Below are 20,001 nucleotides of genomic sequence, written 5' to 3'. Positions count from 1 at the left end.
GTGACGAATTTTATAAAAGGGCCAAATTTTAAACGAAACTAAGATTACATAAATAAAAAAAAAAAATAATAAAATACGGTCCCTTTATCACTTTAATGCTGACAAAATAAGGGAGATAACTTATCTCGAAATTTTTTCTTGTATATTGTAAAATTTAATTAAAACCATTTTTCCATTAAAACACACAAAACAATGATTGTCAAACTTTATTTGCAAAGACAAGAATTTCTTTTTCTTTTAAATAAAAATAGTACATTTATTTATAATCTTTGATATTCCAGAAATGTTTTTAAACATTTAAATTTCAATATTAAAATTAAGAGAAGTTATCTCCCTTGCTTTATCAGTATTAAATAAGATGAACTACAGGACCGAAAATAATTATAAAGAAAAATGGAAAAAATTTCATTTCATTTTGGTGTATTATTTGAATTAGTAGGAAATAATATTATAATATTAAATTAATTCATTGTTTTGAAGATGCATGAAACAAAATTTAATATTGTTTTCATAAACTTTTAAAAAAAATATTGGCACAATACTGGATCAATTCTACTTTAGTTAATGGACACATTTTACTTTGACACCATAACGAGCATGTACATAATAGAGATTTTTCTTTATCTTTTATTTTTTCAATATCTTTGCTAAACTGCATAAGCACCTATCATGCATCTAAAATTGGGAAAAGCATGCTTGAAAAGTGTCAATATTATATGAATATGGTGAAACAAAACAAAATGGCTACCACGTTTTACCTAATATGTTTATATAATAATAAAACTGAGCAAAAACTGCTTTTCTCAATTTTAGATGCATAATACTAACCGGATTTTAATGGAAATGATTCCTCGTTTAGTAATATATAGCGAAAACAACAACATAAAAACTACTTGGCAATGTTCACTTTATTAGTCCATCAAATGACTGTAGCAAACAGATGGAAAAAAGTGGAAGGGAACGAATGGTAGCAAAACAAAACTAGCGAATCGACTGCTGATCACAAAAACTAATAACTATTTTTTTTTTTCAATTAGGCTGTAGTTTAACATAACATTTTGATAAACAAAAGATACCATAAAAATTGAATTTCATCTTCCTTTCTCTGAAAAGCAAAACAAAACAAAAATTAGTTTATTAGTTGTTGTTATCAGCAGTCGATTGCTAGTCTTGTTTCATTAACATTCGTTCCTTCCCACTTTTTCCATCCGTTTGCTTCAGCCATTTAGCAGACTAATAAAATCAACATTGCCAAACTACTTTTAATGTCTAAACATTACTGCAATCTTTATAAATTGCCGTTTTTGTTTATTGTTTTATACATTTTATTTAATGTATCTTTTTTTTAAATTAAAAATTAATTTTCTTTATAAATCTCCAAAATTTAGAAAAAAAAAAATTTCTAAAAATTAAAAGCAAAATGTGTGAAGGTAAGTGTGTACATTGTTTTACTTATAATTTACTAACAAATAAAAGAAACCGGTGTCAAGGTAAAATATGTCCTTTTGGTCATTGTTCATTCTGAGGTTCCTGAAACATGATTGATCCAAAATATTCATACTGATTTGCACATTAAATAAAATTAACTTAATACTGTCTAAATTTAATTGTTTAACTTAAAACATGAACAAAAACAAGATATAATCTGTAATACACTTTATTACATTTTTTGAAAGACATTTGGATTAATATTTTTCCTAAATAAACAGGTAAAGTTATAAAAATTTGAATCCCCCCCCCCCCGGTACTGAATAAGTAAATTAGTTTTTCTTGTTAAAAGAAAGTACTCAAACATTTTTCAATATGTTTTTAATGAGCAAAGATTTTATTTCTTAATATTGAACTTTCCATAATTTCACTCTTCCAAACACAATTAAGTAATAAAAATAGTTTTAATCGTCGGTAGTTTTGAAGTTTAAGAGAAAAAATCAACATGGTGGGTGGCTTGTCTTGTTCACAAAATTAGGTATGGGTAGATAACTCTTGTTACTTCCCACTTTGAAAATATACATATATAGATCTTTTGCCAAGTATCAAGAAGAAATCCACAATTTATGCCAATCAACTAGTAAAATTACACTGAAAAAGATATATATATATATATATATATATATATATATATATATATATATGAGGTGCCTTCAATAAATTTCCAAATTCTTTTGTACCGGCATTTAAAATTATCGTAGACTCTTGAAAATTCAATATGTTATTGCTATACATCTGATGAGATGACTGACCAATTTTTATGATTTCAGATTCAAATGAAAAACTACAGCAAGAATTGGAATACATTCTACTAAAGCCCGATTGTCACAGCTGGTGAATTTCAAAAATGCAATCTGGACATGAGGATAATTTAGAAGAACGATATGCAATAAAATTCTGTTTTAAACTTGGGAAAAATGCCACAGAAACATATGGAATATGTCAGACTGCTTTTGGACCATATTGTATCAATCAAGCATCAGTATTTGAGTGGCGTAAGAAATTGAAGGAAGATAGGGAGTTTGTGACAGACGATGAGAGGTGTGGGAGGAGTAAAGAAGTTAGAATACCAAAGTTGATTGGCCAAATAAAGAATTTGTGTCTATAGAGACAATAACTGCACAGTTTGATGTCAGTGTGGGAACTGTTTACACAATTATTCGCAAGGAACTGAAGATGTAGAAGACTTGCGCAAAGTTTGTCCCAAGGGTGCTCCATCTTTGTCACAGACTATTCGACGAATATAGGCATCAAGATAATTCCTCACCCTCCCTATAGTCCAGGCCTTGCTCCATGTGACTTTTGGTTATTTCCTAAGCTCAAAGTAAACCTTAGAGACTGTCGTTATGAGACAATTGAGAGGATGAAAGAGGCTGTGATGAGGGTCATTGACATGCTCACACAAGAGGACTTCTATGGGGTTTGCTGGAAGTTGTTGAAATGGTACAAGTGCATTGCAGTTGGAGGAGATTACTTTGAAGGGGACTAGAGTTTTATGTGTGTACTATCAATAAAAGTGCCCGTACAGAAAAAAGTCTGAAAACTTATTGAAGGCACCTTGTACATGAATTTTCAGAAGGCGAGATTACATAACTATTTCTACAGCAAAACAACAACTATGAAAGCGAAAGTCCAAAACTGAAGTTTCGCCCTCATTTAGGCTCATTATTTGAACATCTGAACTCTGGATTCGAAACCCAAATCTCTTGCATGTGAGATGGGTACTGTACCACTTGAGCAACCATGCTACACACAAGAAAGAAAGCTAAAGCAAATCATGGCGAAATCCAACTATGATTGCATCTACTTCATCTCAAACAACGGTGTAGTCATCTAACCACTGAGAACTTAAGCAAATGTCTCATTATCTCTCTCTGACTATATATATATGCACACACATGCAAACTGAAAGTAATTAAAGCTATGTGCTTCCGTATAATTTTTTCTTAAATATTTTTTATCATTTTATTAATGAGTCACAACTTATCAATTGTCAGTTTAATAATGAAGAATATTATGAGGGGATTGAAAATAATAAATGGAAATAACAAAATTTGATTACTTATGAAGACGGATTTATGATGAGTACTTGTTGACATTGGGTTTGAAAATGACTATTTTGTGAACAAGACATGCTGCCATGTTGAATTTCAGTGGTAATATTCAGTATTGACTAAAATATGTTAGAGTTAAAATATGTTAAAGTTGATTCAAAGTAATGCCCAACATTAATAACAAATTCGGAATTTCCTCATAGTTTGACTAGGAGATTAGCTAAATGTCTCATTGATATGAGAATGTAATAGTGTCAAATTAATGAAGGATTATATGATGTTCTTGCTGTATGCAACATCAACATACCAGTTGAACTTTTGGCAATACATTTTCATTAAGGTTTCGTTCAAGGACAGAATGGTTCGTGGTATTGAACATTGTGTGGCCTGAAAAATAATTGCGTAAGGAGAAGAAAATTCATGATTGGAAAAAAAGAAAGAAAAAAACAGAAAAAGAAAAAATACAGAAAAAAAAAAAGAATTGAAAAGAAAGAAACTAGCTTGAGAAATATACAGTGTTCAAGACGAATTTGACACATTTTTTAACTGTAAAAAAAAAAAAAAAAAAAAAAACATATCTTGGCCAATAATTGATGTCTTTTCAAAAGTGCATCTCTTGGAGAGTTTCTTGTTGACTATAGCTCAATTATAAAAAAAAAACGTTCAGAATCTTCATCATGTTCGAAGCTTGACCTGAACCTGGAGCATGTGTCCTTCCAAAGACGTCTGAACATCAGTTTGGTTCTGGTAATCAGTTCATTCTTGGTGTTGCAGATGGTACAATCTGTGTTTATTTCAACTGTGTTCCATACACAATAGGTCATTAAGTTGTGCTGAGACTGGTGAAGTTGTGAAAGTTCTCGATCAGCCACTTTTAGGTTTTCCCAAAGGTTTGACATCAAGCAGTCTTGTTGCCACATGTAAGGCCTTCCCCCAGCACTTGTCAACAGTGAAGTTAATATAGCCATCGTATTTGAGAATGGGTCCCTTTTTTGAAGTTGCAAGGTGGCATAACTTTGCTGAAAACATGCCTCAAAACCGTCACAGTTTCATGGAACTTGGTCTTCATGATTTGTGGGACTTTGTGTGGGCTGTAATCTAGCCATGTGTTCTGCACATTATGTAACTGTCATGGCAGAATTCTCGTCTGAACATCTGACTCAAATGAATGTCTAACTGCTGAAAAGTTTCTTAGTTCTCATAAGGTGGTTCTTAAGTAGTTAACACTTTCAACTCCTGCATAAGAAGTTGCAAAGATTCTCACTTAGCCCTTTCTTTATAGTCGCCACTCTTATGCTCTCTCTCTATGGTCTGCAGTGTCTTGGCTGGATCTTGCAGCGCCCCCCCCCCCCCCAGCTTTTTAGCAAATTTTGTTGTACAGACACAGTTATGAGCCTTCCTGTTTTCACATCTGCATTGCAAATCTCCAACTCATATCTCATGGCCTTCAAAATATTCAAGGAGCACAGGGTTGCAGCTAAGATGTTAAAATGTTTTAATTCAGTGCCAATCATTATGATAACGATCATTCTCCTCCCAATATTCATCTGCTTTCCAGCCATCCATGACCTCCAGCTGTCACAGCCACCAATACTACATAGAAACATCAATCCTTGCATTTTATCACTATCAAATATTTTAAATGGTTCTGAAATGAAAATGAAAGAATATAAAATAATTATCAAGTTTGTCTCAAACACTATATATTTCAATAGCCTTTATATGCAGATATATCATAATTAAATGAAAATATTTTGAATAAAATAAAATTCCTGAATATTTTCACTCAATGACTTTTCCAAAAACATAAAAAAAATAATAAAAAATGAGTAAAAACAAAACAAAACAAACAAAAAACATTTGAATAAAGAAAATTTAAATGTTCTAATGGCATCTAATTGTCAGATATCCTTTTTTTTTTTCATACATTACATGCAAATTATTCTTGAAGCATTACCTATTCATTGCCTTTCTCCAAACCACCAATTTTTAAAGGGGAATAACTCAAGAAAACATCGGTTCTTCATTTTTGTAGCAGAATTTGAAATTTGAAATATTAAATTTCAATTGAAACCGATGGTATCTACTGAATTGTCATGTCGCAGTAACTAAAATATCCAAAAATTATGGAAAACGATTAGTTAGAAAATTAATTATTAATGAAAACAATTTTCAAAGACAAGTAGCAAAAATTAAGTTTCGCTAAATTGGCCGAACATTTTTCAGTTTTTCAAAAAGACTTACCTCCCTTTCTGTTATGATTTGAACTCTCCGGTTTCTTTCTTTTGCAATTAGGTGATAATTATGGTATGAGCCTGTTCATTTAAAATAACATTAAAGAGTTCCATTCTAAGAAAAGAAATTAGTTGAATATCTTAAACATGAACATTATACAAGATCAGCTTAAGATTTTGTGAGGATTTCTTTTCCTGAAAGAAACTTCAGTTCTTGCACAAGACAAGATAGGAATTCTACTCAAAGATAAATTTCAAAAGAAAAAGGATCCACGTGTATTAGTTGGACAATTTTACTTAGATAAGTCATAAAAAATGATAACTGAAAGAGTTACCCCCCCTCCTCTCTGATATCCTGGAAGGTTACAATACAAAGGGTAGATAGTTCCTCAGCCAAGATGAAGGTAATACTTCTAAGGAAAGAGATACAGGGAGCCTGTTGGCTCTGTATGGCAATTTTTTAATGATTGTGTCACAAATAAAAACACCTGCTTCCAATTTATGATGAGCCACCATAAAAGTCGTAAGGCTCAGAAAACTGTCATCAAAATGCTCATGTCAGTGCACAATCTGGTCTAAACAGAGATAATGAAATATATACAAAACAGTAAAAGAAGGTTCGCGAAGACATGCATTTACAAAAGTTATCTTATGTGTGAAGAGTGTCCTCTTAACAGATGTGCATGCGTTGGCCACAACAATTGCTAACTTTTTCAGCCGTAGGAGGAATATTTTGCTTGTAACAGTATTTTTTGCAGTCATTCAATCCATCTTTAACTGATATTAATCACCATTGTGAAAATGGAAAATAAGACGTGAATCCTAACCATTTAAGGATTCCTAAGGAAGCAATGATAGAGTATACTTTTTGGCCAATTCATCCTTAAAGAGCTAAGAGACCAATATTTGTATTACAAATTCAATAGCTTTCGATACAAACAGCCTTTAAAATGCTGAAGTGAAAAGAACTTTTTTTTTTTAATAATTTTAAAACAATATCAAAACAATATTTTTATATTTGTTTTTTTTTTTATTTTGTGATTTATTTCCTTTTTAAAAGTTGGTAGGTTAACATAGCTATTCAAAAATAATATTTTACTTAAAAAACTTACTTAGTTTTAGTTTTGTCATGGTGTCCACTTTTTTATTGTTTATTTTGTTGTTGTTTTCATTGCTTTTATGTAATATTTTGTGCTTTAATTATCATCTCTAAATTTTTGCAGCAGCTGTAGGATAATTTTAGGATATTTTTATTGAGAATTTTGTGTAAGGGATTGGTTGCGGGAAAGTGCTTTTCGATAAGATCTAGAAATTTCTTGCCAAGTTTTATTTTTAACATTTGATTGCATGGCGCCGTATACCAGATTATATTTCTTTTTCTTCTATTTTTAATTTTATTATAATTACTGGTGTTTTGTTGCTTATATTTAATATCAATATTTTTGCATGCACTATTTTTTAGGGCTGTTTCATAGATATTGGATTACCTGTTAAATACATTTTTATTGCTTGAGTTATTGCTGAGTCTACTAACTATCGAGTTAGGAATCTGTTTTATAATTGATGGTGGGTGATTGGACTTAGGGTTTATGTATATTGGATTAGCATTATCTTTTAAGTAGCGTTCATATGTGTTTTTATCTAAATTTAACGTGACATCCAGAAAGTGTTATTTTTATGTTAGCTAATACATCTACTTTTAGGCCTAATTTTTTCATTTCCTTGTGTATGATTTTCTTAAAATTATCTCCCTTGACTTTGTTGGAGTCTTTTATTATAGCTAGTCCATCATCTATATATAGGCCGATATCCATAGTATCAAATATGCTTGTGAAGGAATATAGAATGAATAATCCCACAAGATCTGATGCCTCTGCAGAATCCAGGGCACCCATCGCCAAATCAAATAAATTTGTCATTTTAGTTTTTATCCATTGGTTATTGTTATTTACTAGAATTGATTTTCTACATTTTCTAATGATGTTGATTTCTTCCGAGGATATATGAGTGTATGCCTCAGCAAATTCTAGGGCAATGTTGAAAAGTTCTTCGGATACCGAGGGATAGAAGTCTATGATGTTGAACTGTATAAACGTACATTTATTTTTGTTTTCTATATTTTTACACCAAGTGATTGCTTCGGCAGTATTTACCCACTGGTTTAATTCTAGTTGGAGTCTTTTATTATAGCTAATCCATCATCTCTATATTTTCAATAAAAATACCCTAAAGTTATCCTACAGCTGCTGCAAAAATTTAGAGATGATAATTAAAGCACATAATAACAAAATATTAAAGAAAAGTAATGAAAACAACAACAAAATAAACAATAAAAAAGTGGACACCATGACAAAAATAAAATTAAACGAAAGACACATATGTAACTAGTAGAAATAATGATAATAATAAAAAAACCCAACTCCGGATGACAACAACAACCATACTATATATGAATAAAAATAAAAATACTAATAACGAACAAAATAAATACAACTGTAGATACCGCACACTTTGCCCACTTCAAAATAAATGTCTAACCAAAAGCGTAGTTTACCAAGCCACAATATTTGCAAAAGAAAGCCCGAACAACAAGAAATATTACATAGGTATGATACCCTTGGATTTCAAAACTCGATATTATGACCACAAAAGTACATTCAATAATAAAAAACACTGCATGAAAACAACCCTAGCAAACAAATACTGGGAACTCAAGGAAAACGGACGTTCGCCTGTAGTCGAATGGAAAATAGTAAGACAAGCAAACACATGTAGAGACCTAGACGATCCATGTAGACTATGCCTTCATGAAAAAGTTCCTATCATATACTTTAAAGAACCCCAACATCTATTAAACTGTGGGAGAGAAATAGCGAACAACTGTGTTAACAGGATAAAATTTACTCTAGGATAGAGATACAAAATTATTTTAAAACTAACAAAAACAATAGAAAATAAACAAAAAAATAAATAAACATGCATATACATAAAGTATCACACACATTATATATATATATATATATATATATATATATTATAAACTAACATATAAAAAAGAAATTTAATCTAGATTTAAACAGGTCAAGACACTAGATATCTATGCTAAATAGCACACGCAAAGGAACAGGTCAACCGTAGGTCAACTGGGTCTTTGTCCTGTAAGTGCCTGCTCATTGGCTGATTAAGAAGGGTGCGGTGGATAACTAAAAACTCAATAGAAGGTGCGTATATAAAAACGTGAGACAACCACAAAATTCTCGCATAAGCCTGAAGAAACCTAGAGTGGATGAAACGTGGAATATTCTGTGTAGCTTAATCGCCATATATATTTTATAACTTACTAATATATATATATATATATATATATGCTAAGGATATATATATATATACATACACACACACAAAAAAAGGTGGTCATTTTTTAAAAATTTGACCCTATTATGACCCCTTAAAATTTATTGTTTTGGGCTCAAATCAAGTTATTAAGTTAGATCAATGTCCAAAGAATCTATATCTGAAATTTCAAGTGTTTAGACCTAAAATTCTCGGAGTAGTTTGGTAGAGTTCTCAAAAGTCAAATCGTTGAACTTTGACCCCTTAACGGCCAATTTCTGGCCAAAACCGATCACAAAGATTTTTCCTAATCTCAGTACCCTGTATATCAAATTTTGAGTCTGTAGACTTAAAATTGACAGAGTTATTGCGGAGGGAAATGTAGACACACACACGTTCACTTTTATAGATAGATATGTCTTACAAAAACAAAATACTAAAAATGAAATTATCTGTGCAAGAAATAGCCATGAAACGGACCATATAACTTGTCTAGAATCTACAGTCGACTTATACACAGGTAATACCTAAAATGACACAATTTCTGGTCTTAAAATGCACATCAACTTATACACAAGATCGACTTACAAACAAGTATATACAGTATAGCAAATAGAACTAAACCAATAAAAGATTTATATATTTGTCTAATATATGAAGTGAAATCGATCTCTTATCAATTCTGTCATTGATAGCTTTCTTCCTAAAAAAAAAAGAAAAAAAAAGAAAAATCAATATTTTATTTTTGGTCATTAGTTTTTCTTGTGGATACTGGTTTGTCAGTTCTTTTGGTAGATAGTTGCAGCATATTGTTAAGACCAATAAAATATAATTTAATTTGATTTCTTCCAGAAAAATAATTTGTCCAGATTAGAATAATTTTCAACTTGCCACTATATTGGAAAAAAAAAAAAAGAAAAAGAAAAAAAGTGATGTATTTGTCCATACACAAGTTACTTCCCTTTGATTGATAAAAATAGCTTAGTTTAAAAGGAAAAAAATAAATTCCAAGTAAGCAACAGCTAGTTATTTGTATAGCTCTATCCAGTCGGATATTGAGTGCCTTGTCTTTTATCTGTTGTTTTAATATGGTTCTGTTCTGAATAAGAGATTGGTTTTCTTATTATATATACAAATTTTTATAAAGAAAAATAAAATGTGCAATAATTTCTCACATTTTTACTTTTTAAGGAAACAATTACAGAATATGCAGTTACATTAAAAAGAGCATGATATAGTTTTATACTTATATCCTGTAATTACATGCTGATTAGCTATCTGTATCGGTGGTTTCCAGGGTAGAAGGCTTTTTCGATACTACCCTACTATTGGTGGAATGGACGGTGCTTCTGCATTTCTTGACCCACAATTTCCACAAAGTTGGCTCGGGTTCGCTCAGCAGCTGACGAAAATAACTGGAAAAGGTCAGCAGAGTGTTCCTCAATTTTTACCAAACACACTGTTTTTAGCTAATACGAATCTATGAAGGCTACATTTTTATAAATAGAAAGAAATAAAAAATTAATTTTAATCGTTCAGGTTAGGGGTTAAGATTGGGATTGGGTTAGATACATGTTTATAATTTTATTGTTTTTCCATGTTTATCATAATTTTCTCATAGCGGTTTAATGTTTTGCAATGAACCACTTCTGGTTATTCCCATCAGTGGCCGAGCACACTTCAGAAACTTTGTGGAAACTACGGGGTCAGTAAATGCAGCAGTACCGAATGGACTATATATATGTATATATATATATATATATATATATATTAAAATAAAGACAAATTCAAAAATGATAAAAGAACAAGAAATATTGAAATAATTTTTGTTTCAATGTTAAAATAAAGGCTACTTTAGCAGATTTTAAATCACATAATTTTACAAAAAGAAGCTATTCAAAATACATTTTAATTGAAGCTATATTAAAACCGGTTTTAATTTAGATATTCTTAAAATAGTATTTGAAATATTTTAATACAATATATCACCGCTCGTATTCAGAAATGTCTCGAGTTTTTTAAATTGAAAATAACTAAATGACAAATATTTTAAAAGCAATCATATTTTACAAATACAATTAGTTATAGGGTCACATTTTAAATTAAAATGAAAATTGAACAAACGAAATAACTGTAAATAGGAAATTATTTGAAAAAAAAATGTTATTTTTGATTCAGTTTAAAAATGAGTAAAATTTTTTATAGATGAAAAAAAAAAAATCGTCTCATTTTTTGTAATATGAAAAAAAATTTAAATGAATGCATAAAACAAATTTTAAAATGTTGATGAAATTCGATCATTTTAATAGTTTGTGTTTATCAAAAATGAAGAACAAAACAAAAAGATACAAAATAAACAAAACGCTATAAATATTGAATTAAAAATAAGAATAAATAAATAAAAATCATGGAGATTGAGATCCAAAAATCACTACTCTTAGCTTTAGTTCTCCAAATCTTAGACATGAACTGATAATGAAAAAAATCATTGTGTACAATACTCAAATGCCCTTACAACTTCTGCTTTATTTTACTTCAGTTGAAGATGTCAGAAATCAAGAGCACCCCTTCCTGAGGCCAACACTTGATCTCTATATGAGATACATAGATATTCGAATATCTCAGCAAATTTCTCCCTTATCTCTCAAACACTGAGTTTGTTAAGAAGTTGAGAGCATAATTTTGCTCTTCCCAACTGACTATTTAAATATGTTATAGTATATCTTTTTTTTGGTCTCTTGATATTACTGCATTCCAGGATAAGAATTCACCTAGTTTAGTGGAATATCAAACTTCGTGCTGTTACTTCAGGTAACAGAAGGTGCACTATTCATTGTAAAAACTAGTGTCAGTTAGCCATACCAAAGAGGCGTTAATTGGGCCATGAATACTTTGTGATTTTGAATATTTAGTCAGGGTTTACTTGTAGGGAAAAGTATCCTACTGCCAGGTTGTCCTGACAAACTCCTGTACAGAGAAACCTTAGAACACTCGAAGATAGTGTCTTGTACATACATTCAAGTTCTCAAGAATGTATGTACATATATGCACGCATATGGAGAGGAAACATTACCTGTAATTTGGTAAATTTCGGAAATCATGAGTTTTAATGGATGCAGTATTTCAGCAGCCAACAACTGATGCAGGCAGTTTGTTTCATTCTTCAGAAATGTTTCCAAAGGTCACGAAAAGTGTGCTGTTTTCTGATCGACTTTGTAGGCATGTTGCGTGTTAAACACATGAAATCGAAAAGGTGTTATTGTTTGTCAGATGCTTAATAATGTTGTGGATATTTACTAAGTCGGTTGCTAGAAGTCAGAGCTAAGCATAAAACGAAAATTTCATTTAATAAAATTTTATTTAGTTGTATGCCATATCATTTTCAAGGTGGGTGCGTTAGTTTCGGATCAAAACGAGGCTGGGTTATCAGTTAAGAAAGTATGATGTTGAGAAACTCAAAACAAGAAATGAAGCTTGTACATCACTGATAACTCAACTGAAGCATCTTCAGAGCTTTTTGCTTTCCAATCTTATTAATTGCTAGCAGGGAGACCCGACGTTGCCCAGAATTGCATGAGGGTTAACAAATGCTTCGTCCACCCCATATTTCTATTGTTATTAAAATTGGTGGAATTGTCCATTTTTCAATCAAATTGATTGTCTGCTCTAATTGGGGAACTGCAGTGATGCACAGGGAGAAACCTTCACATACCTCCTCGCAGTGACCTAATCCACAATACATTGTAGTTTACATTGCACTGTAGAGAACCTACTTTGATTTTATAAAGTTATTTTTATATAATGGTTTGAATTAAGGTTTAAAATGCAGAAGTCAAGTATCATGGTTCAATTGTGCTCTAAAAAGAAATATTAATTTCGAATATACCCCTGTTATATCAAAGAACCTACTTTGATTTTATCTGCTGGGCCTTTCTGCTTGCGTGGTAATAAAACTTAGGCTGTATAAGGTATTAACTTTAGTCAAAATTGAATTTTTTCGATTATTGATTATCAATACTTATCGAAGACATTCCGATGCAATACCTATCTAAGAACACTGCCAAGCACAAAGTACATTTGTGTAAAATTTCAAAAAATTTGGCCCAGCGGTTTAGGAGTCCATAGGAGACAAACTCGCACACAGTTTTTTTTTTTTTTTTTTTTTATATAATAGTGAAGATTAAATGTCTGTCAGTCTTGTTTACCTACCAAAATGGCATCTGGTTAGTAGATATCCCTCTTTTATACATCACATGCAAATTACTCTTGCAACATCACTTATCCTTTACCCTAAACAGACAATTTTATCTCAACAAAAAGTATCTTCATTTCTTTACTAACAAAAAAAAAAAAAAAAAAAAGAAAAGAATTCCCTCTATAGTAAAAGCAAAAAATGAAAAAAATGTATACCCATGATGAAACAAACATATCATATTCCAAAAATTACATAAATTGATCAAATAGATTTACTTTTATGAGAAAAATCATTTAAAGTGATTAATGGGAATTCGTAGGCATTACAATATAAATCTTGGAAGTTTGAATGATTGAGTTAATTCCCTTTGTTCTTTTAGATCATTTTCAAAATGGTAGACAGGATGATCATTCTTTGTTTAGCTATAAAATATGAATTTCTTATTTAAAAATGAAACTACTTGATCAATTTACATGATTTTTGGAATATGACAAGTACATACACCATACACATTTTTCTTTATTTTTGTTGATTTTTTTTTCAATGTAAGGAGAATTCTGGATAAGAACTAAAAACAAACATATTGTTCATACTCAGTATTTTATACAGATGGTTGCTTTCAAATGTGCATTTTTTAATTTTAATTTTAGGACCAACAACAACAACAAAATAAAAATCTTATTATTTTGAAGATTTTTTGGGCTTTTTTCTAAGTATGTAACAATAGTATGAGACTGTTTTATGATTATTAAAATTTTCTTATAAAATAAATTTTTTTAAAAATTCAAAACTTTTATTCATCCATTTTTTAATTTTTTTTATTTATGAGTCACCACTCATCAAGGAAAAAAAGCTACTTGAAAATGAGGCTTAATAAGATGCATGTATTTGTGAATGAATGATGAAGAATATTATGAGAGGATTGAAAATGAATGGAATCAACAAAATTTGATGACATATTGGGATGGTTTATGACATTGAACTTGGAGATGACAATATTGTAGTCTGCAGGAAGTAGTCCTTTGGTAATGTGTTCCACAGACGGGAAATTCTGGGAAATTTTGATGTTAAATACATAAAGGAAGAAAGACAATTTCTTTGCAGTTGTGGTAGAAAGACGACTTCTTGCTGTGAATGTTTCACAAAGAGGAATCAGAAAGAGTGGCACTCACTTCAGCACTTTGCGTGAATATAACCAGACAGGCATGTTGAGTTAGTGTTATGAAAATAACGAAAGATAAGCATGTATTCTTTTTGGAGAAAATTACTGTATAGAACATAATAGAATAGATCATCGCCCTAGTCGATTGCACAGTTGAAAAAGAAAAAGTGTTCTGAGTGATATATTCCCAGATGTAGCAGCAGTACTCCATCTATTCGACTTGACCTTTTTGCTAGGAGCCTCAACCAGGAATTTTCACTCAATATAAAAGCAAACAGAGCATAAGTCATTATTGAGATGGCTTTGTCCCTGTTGGCTGAGGCATGGTTTTGGACCTATGTAATTCTAAGGGGTTCACCCTCTCAGGTCTTACCTTTGTAGCAGCCGACACCTGCTACATCACAGGCAGAGACTACTTCTCAGAATTTCGAGATCTGAAATCCATTTCTCCCTGGCTTGTCCAATCACAATCCAGCTCTCAATCACGTGACCGAGTATATAAAAGGCGAAATCACAAACCTTTAATTCTCTTTCTCGCTGCTTTGCCCAGAAGCAGACATTGCCTGGGACTGAAGCCCCAGGCAGAACGTGAGTACTACAAACTAACAATGGCTCTCTTCTAACTAGCATTTATTTCCACATGCTGTACCCAAACAAACATTCTTTGTTAGGCTAAGACTATACACTGACACACACACACACTCTTTCTTACCACGACTAACTCTACGATTGGACACACGCTCCTACAAACATAAACACACTGAAGACTATGCCCTTGCTTTCTCTTTAAATCGACTTCCTTTGCCCTGGCTACTACTAGCTATAAACACGTGTGGACTGAACTGTTCTCTTTTTCAACCAGCTGGCAATATATTAATTCAATCTCTACACAAGAACACTTCAACCTACTAACCTGTTTCTCTCTTGTACTCTTCTACAAACACTACTAACGAAGATAACAAATAAAGTTGTTTATTAAATGTTAAAATGAGACTCCTTTTCGTTGTCTTTATTATTAACTAAACCTTCTCCGTTTGAGAAGGGATTAGTTTATTATTAATCACCTAAATCGCGCCTACTGTAGGAGGAAGATAAATATAGGCCTTGTGAATAGGAGCAAAGTGTATTATCTGTTCTGAGGACAATGATTGGGCCCAGAATATATCCTTGAGGCATGCCGGCATTGGTATTGCTTCAAATTTCTGTCCATCAACAACTACTTTTAGAGACACATCAGAGAGAAAAAATTTGATCATTGAGAAAGTATTATCATCAATCTGAATTCTCTGGAGAGCTTCACTGCATGCTTAACAGAATTCTACTCAATGGTCAATATTTCTGTTGCATCATCACATGTGGTTTTCGCAGGTTATTCTGAAGTATTTGCTAAAATATGGGGAAGGCGGATCACTGTCTTCTCACATATAGCACAAAATTTTCACCCATCTGGTACTCAATGTCATTTAACTTCTGTGATCTAAGAAGAACCAGTGTGTCAATTAAATTATGCTGGATATCGTATAAGAAGTATTATTTTTATTATTCAAACTATTGCTTTTATCTTGGATGTTGTTTCCACAACAGTTCAGCCGATGCAACTTCTGACCTTTTTCAAATGAGTCTTATTGAAAGCTATATGGAATTTCAAACTAAATCCTTTATTTAATAGGCAAGTTTAGATTGTTCATGAATGAACTAAATGAGTTAAACTGAATGGATTAAATAAATGGCTTGGTTCGAAATTCTGTATAGATTCTTTGAGTTCGACAAGACGCATCCAAAAAAGGTTGGAAGTTATACCAGCTGAAACATTAAAAATACGAGAATAGTGGTCCAAATAATAAAAAATTATCAGTCCATATCTCTAAAACTTCTGAAATATAATAAGGAAATATTATTTAAATAATTCTTCTAAACAAAACGAATTTTTTTTTATTTATATATATATATTATTTGGATTATTAAAAACACTATTCACATCTTGAGCGTTTTTTAAGAATCAATAGTTAATAAGTAATAAGATTATACATTTAAAAACAAGAACAGATTTAAGGCTCCCCAAATTTATACTAGAATTATCTGATCAAGTAAGAAATAAAATTCAGTTCTAAGTGAAACTCTTCTGGAAATTGAAGGTGCAGCTAAGGATACAACTGCAAATTACAGGGTGGAACGATAAAATTGTCGCCCTAGAAAAGACAACATTATTCCATTTCTATTTGAGGAAAACCGGTTTTCTTTTTTCTGTTCCAGACTATGTACTAGATGGTCAGTTGTGTACAAATTCCAAGAGCGATAGGAGTCTTCTATCATGTCTAAAAATGACACAATGTTCAACGAGCGAGATCAGAGATGGGCCGCTGTACAACTCATGCTCTCTACTGATCCAAGTTATGACAAGAGAGACACCCTCAAAAATGCATCGTTGGATTGCCATGAATAACACGAACATACCCAGAATTATGAAAACAAAATTTCTGGCCATGGTTATTGACTTTGGTGTGGTTTTAAGTGAGGGCCACATCATGCCATCTCACATCCTTGAAGTTGGCTTGAAAGTCAATACCAAAGTATACTCGGATGTGCTAAAGAGCTGGCAGACCCTGGGTGTGGCAGCAAAACTCAGCACCAGCCCACAAATTCAAAGAGATTCACACTTGGCTTCAGAAGGAGTACTACAACTTTGTACCCTTCTCTCACTGATCCCTCCCTCCTCCCCCGACCTGAACCCGCTGGACTACTTTGTTTGGTTATACGTCGAGAACATCACCAACAGGACCTCCCACAACACCAAAGCCAGCCTGATCGCCGAGCTCCTGCCGGCCCTTATGGAAAAGGCATGCTCCCAGTTCTGGACCTGTATTGAAGCAGTGATTGAGGCTGAAGGCAGCTACATTGAATAGATGTCAGCTCTTCTACATAATCAAGTTACCTAAATTGATTTTTTCAATCAAAGTTTTAAATAAAGCTGTAGTGTTGTTTGCTTTAGTGTAACAACTTTATCGTTCCACCGTGTACGTAAAACTTCTACCTGGTCATGGCTGAGAAAACAAGAGCATACTATCCATGCAGATTAAATAAAGTCGTCTGTTCAAAATTATGTGCAGATTCCCGAGTTTGACAAGATACACTTGAAGATTGGAGATTAAATAGGCCAAAACATTGTTAAAAAATAGCACACAGGATGAGAAGAGTAGTCTGAATAATCCAAATTATCAATCATCATGGATTAAGAAACATAAAAATACTTATTTTTATTATGTTTTAAAATCTAATTTTACTTTTTAAATTATGCTCATTTCTTTTCCATCTTTATAAATTTATTTTTCATTATTTTGTTTTGATGTTTTTAGATAGAAATAGTTTTCCGAATTAAATACTTTTGAGCTAAAAAAAAAAAAAAAAATCCCCTAACATCAAACAATTTTTATTTAAACCATAACAAAATTCAATTGATAGACATGTTTGGAGATCCATTCACAGATTTTGATGAACAAGGATATTAGCATTAAAAGTTAATGATTTAACCATTAAACTATTTGAATAATATAAAATTGTTAAAATAAAATCACGTTTTTACATACCTAAAGTCGTCTTTTGACTTATTTGTATTATCTAAAAAGAAAAAGATTAAAAAAAAAATTCCTGGAGATGAAATTAGAAAGGCATTCTTGTTCATTTACATCATTTATAAGTTTTGGAAGGTTTTCCTCATTTTGGTTTTTGCCATTTTTTTTTTTTTAATACCGTCCATACTCTCTTTTGTCAAAGTCAGTAACCTTATGGAAATTTGGAACTATTTAATCCTTAAGATTGCTTTTCTTTCATGTTCCACGGCTTTTTAGATGTTAAGTATTAGTTACTTCTTTTTCGCAAAGAATTGGGTTTTTAATTTCTAGGTAGAATGCACTTGTGATACAGTGGGGAATTTGATGACAAAATATAAATCGAATTAGATTGATTAAAATAAATTTGCATTTCATGTGTAAGACTATGGATGTCTGACCCACCCACCAGAGTGTTAGGAAGTGATTAATAAAAAAAAAAAAAAAGAAATGTTGTCAGTAAAAAAAAAAGACAAACAAAAAAAACAAACCCTGACAATGGTCAGAAATAATTCACAAAGACGAACAAAGGCACTAGGGCGAATACCGGGAAATAAGATGTGAAGTGAGCTAGGAGTGGCTGAGTAAGACAAAAGATCCAAACATAAAATTTCCCATTCTGAAGTCAATATATTAAGAGTTGGTTTATGACAATTTTGAGATTGATGAATATTTGCAATTTGGTGCAATGAGGAGATTAATCGACCAACTGAGCAACAAAGATGTCTTAACAGAAAACTATCAACAGACAACATTTGGGATGTCCTTTACCACACATACACACATTCAAGACAACTGGTTTATACAAGATGTATTAGAGTTGTGTTTTCTCTTGTAAGTTTGCGTTGTTTAATTTTTTATACTTGTAAACCAGTGTTTGCACCTGTGGCAATCATCAAGACAACAGATAGAATAAAAAAGTAAAGATGAAAAAAACCATGTTACGCAAGAATTGGAGTCAGCAATTGTCAAAAGGGATGGTATGGTTCTGCACATACATTATAAAGTGAAAAAAAAAATCAAATTGTGTTAAACAATTTAATTTCAAAGATTATCTTCCTTGTATTTGAGTGACAGTCAGCATGAGGACACCTATATAACTTTGGTGAATTTTTAGTCTTAAAGAATCATTTTCATCTACAAGGTAATAAATTAGATTGTTTATTTAAAACAATTGTTTTGAACTAACGCAGATGACTACAGTGTTTGCAATTTAAAAAAAAAGACAAGACTGCATCTGTTACAGGAATGTTGAAATGTTGACAACTGAACAAAAAATTTTTTAAAATAAACAATATTTTTTTTGTGATATTTCAACTCACAAATATTGAAATGTTGAAATTACAAACTGTGTTTTTGTTACACCTGACAATAACAGCTGTTATCAGTTTAATAACAAATGATCTATGATCAGAGTAGGAAACTTAATACGTTCACCAAACAAATTTACAGGTAGAATGATAATTTAGACCAGTGATTCCCAACCTTTTTTTTTTTTTTTTTTTTTTACATGGCGACACACTATTAAGTTCTTTTAAATTTTTGCAGCACACCTATCACAAAAAATAAATATTTTCTATCCATAAAGCCTTACATAATAAAATAATAAAAAACGAAGATCATATGAGAATTTTTATTCACATAAATCAATATATCCTCTATTCAATATCTAGAATCAAAATCAAGTTTACATTATTCAGCACCTATGACAGTTCCTGATACTTTGAAAAACTTCTGATATTCTAATTTATGCCACATCACTAATATAAACCATAAAGCTTACTAATTAATAATATGCGAGAAATGTTTAGATTCCAGAAATGATTTTGAATTGATCAGTCATCAAGATTATAAAAATTAAATGTCTTTATTAAACAAAATGAAATTAAATGACTTAAATAAAGCAACTATCTCTTTGCAGTACACCAGT

At 31.3% G+C, this 20,001-nt stretch overlaps 1 protein-coding gene and 1 long non-coding RNA gene across 7 annotated transcripts in view; one reads left to right on the top strand and one right to left on the bottom strand.

Annotated features, from left to right (window-relative positions):
* The window catches only part of LOC145283640 (solute carrier family 23 member 1-like), a 428,662-nt gene that overhangs the window by 31,806 nt on the left and 376,855 nt on the right, over window positions 1–20,001 (bottom strand). For all 6 annotated transcript variants that reach the window (XM_080132600.1, XM_080132602.1, XM_080132601.1 and 3 more), the window contains one exon: window positions 3,850–3,929. In XM_080132600.1, the coding sequence (XP_079988726.1) occupies window positions 3,850–3,929 (80 nt within the window). The remainder of the gene's footprint in view (window positions 1–3,849; window positions 3,930–20,001) is intronic.
* The window catches only part of LOC145283646 (uncharacterized), a 173,089-nt gene that overhangs the window by 89,262 nt on the left and 63,826 nt on the right, over window positions 1–20,001 (top strand). The window lies entirely within an intron of this gene.

This window comes from Euprymna scolopes, chromosome 8 (assembly GCF_053919585.1).
Source record: "Euprymna scolopes isolate OS-2025 chromosome 8, ASM5391958v1, whole genome shotgun sequence".
Taxonomy (NCBI): Eukaryota; Metazoa; Mollusca; class Cephalopoda; order Sepiida; family Sepiolidae; genus Euprymna; species Euprymna scolopes.
This window is presented reverse-complemented; position numbering and strand designations above follow the sequence as displayed.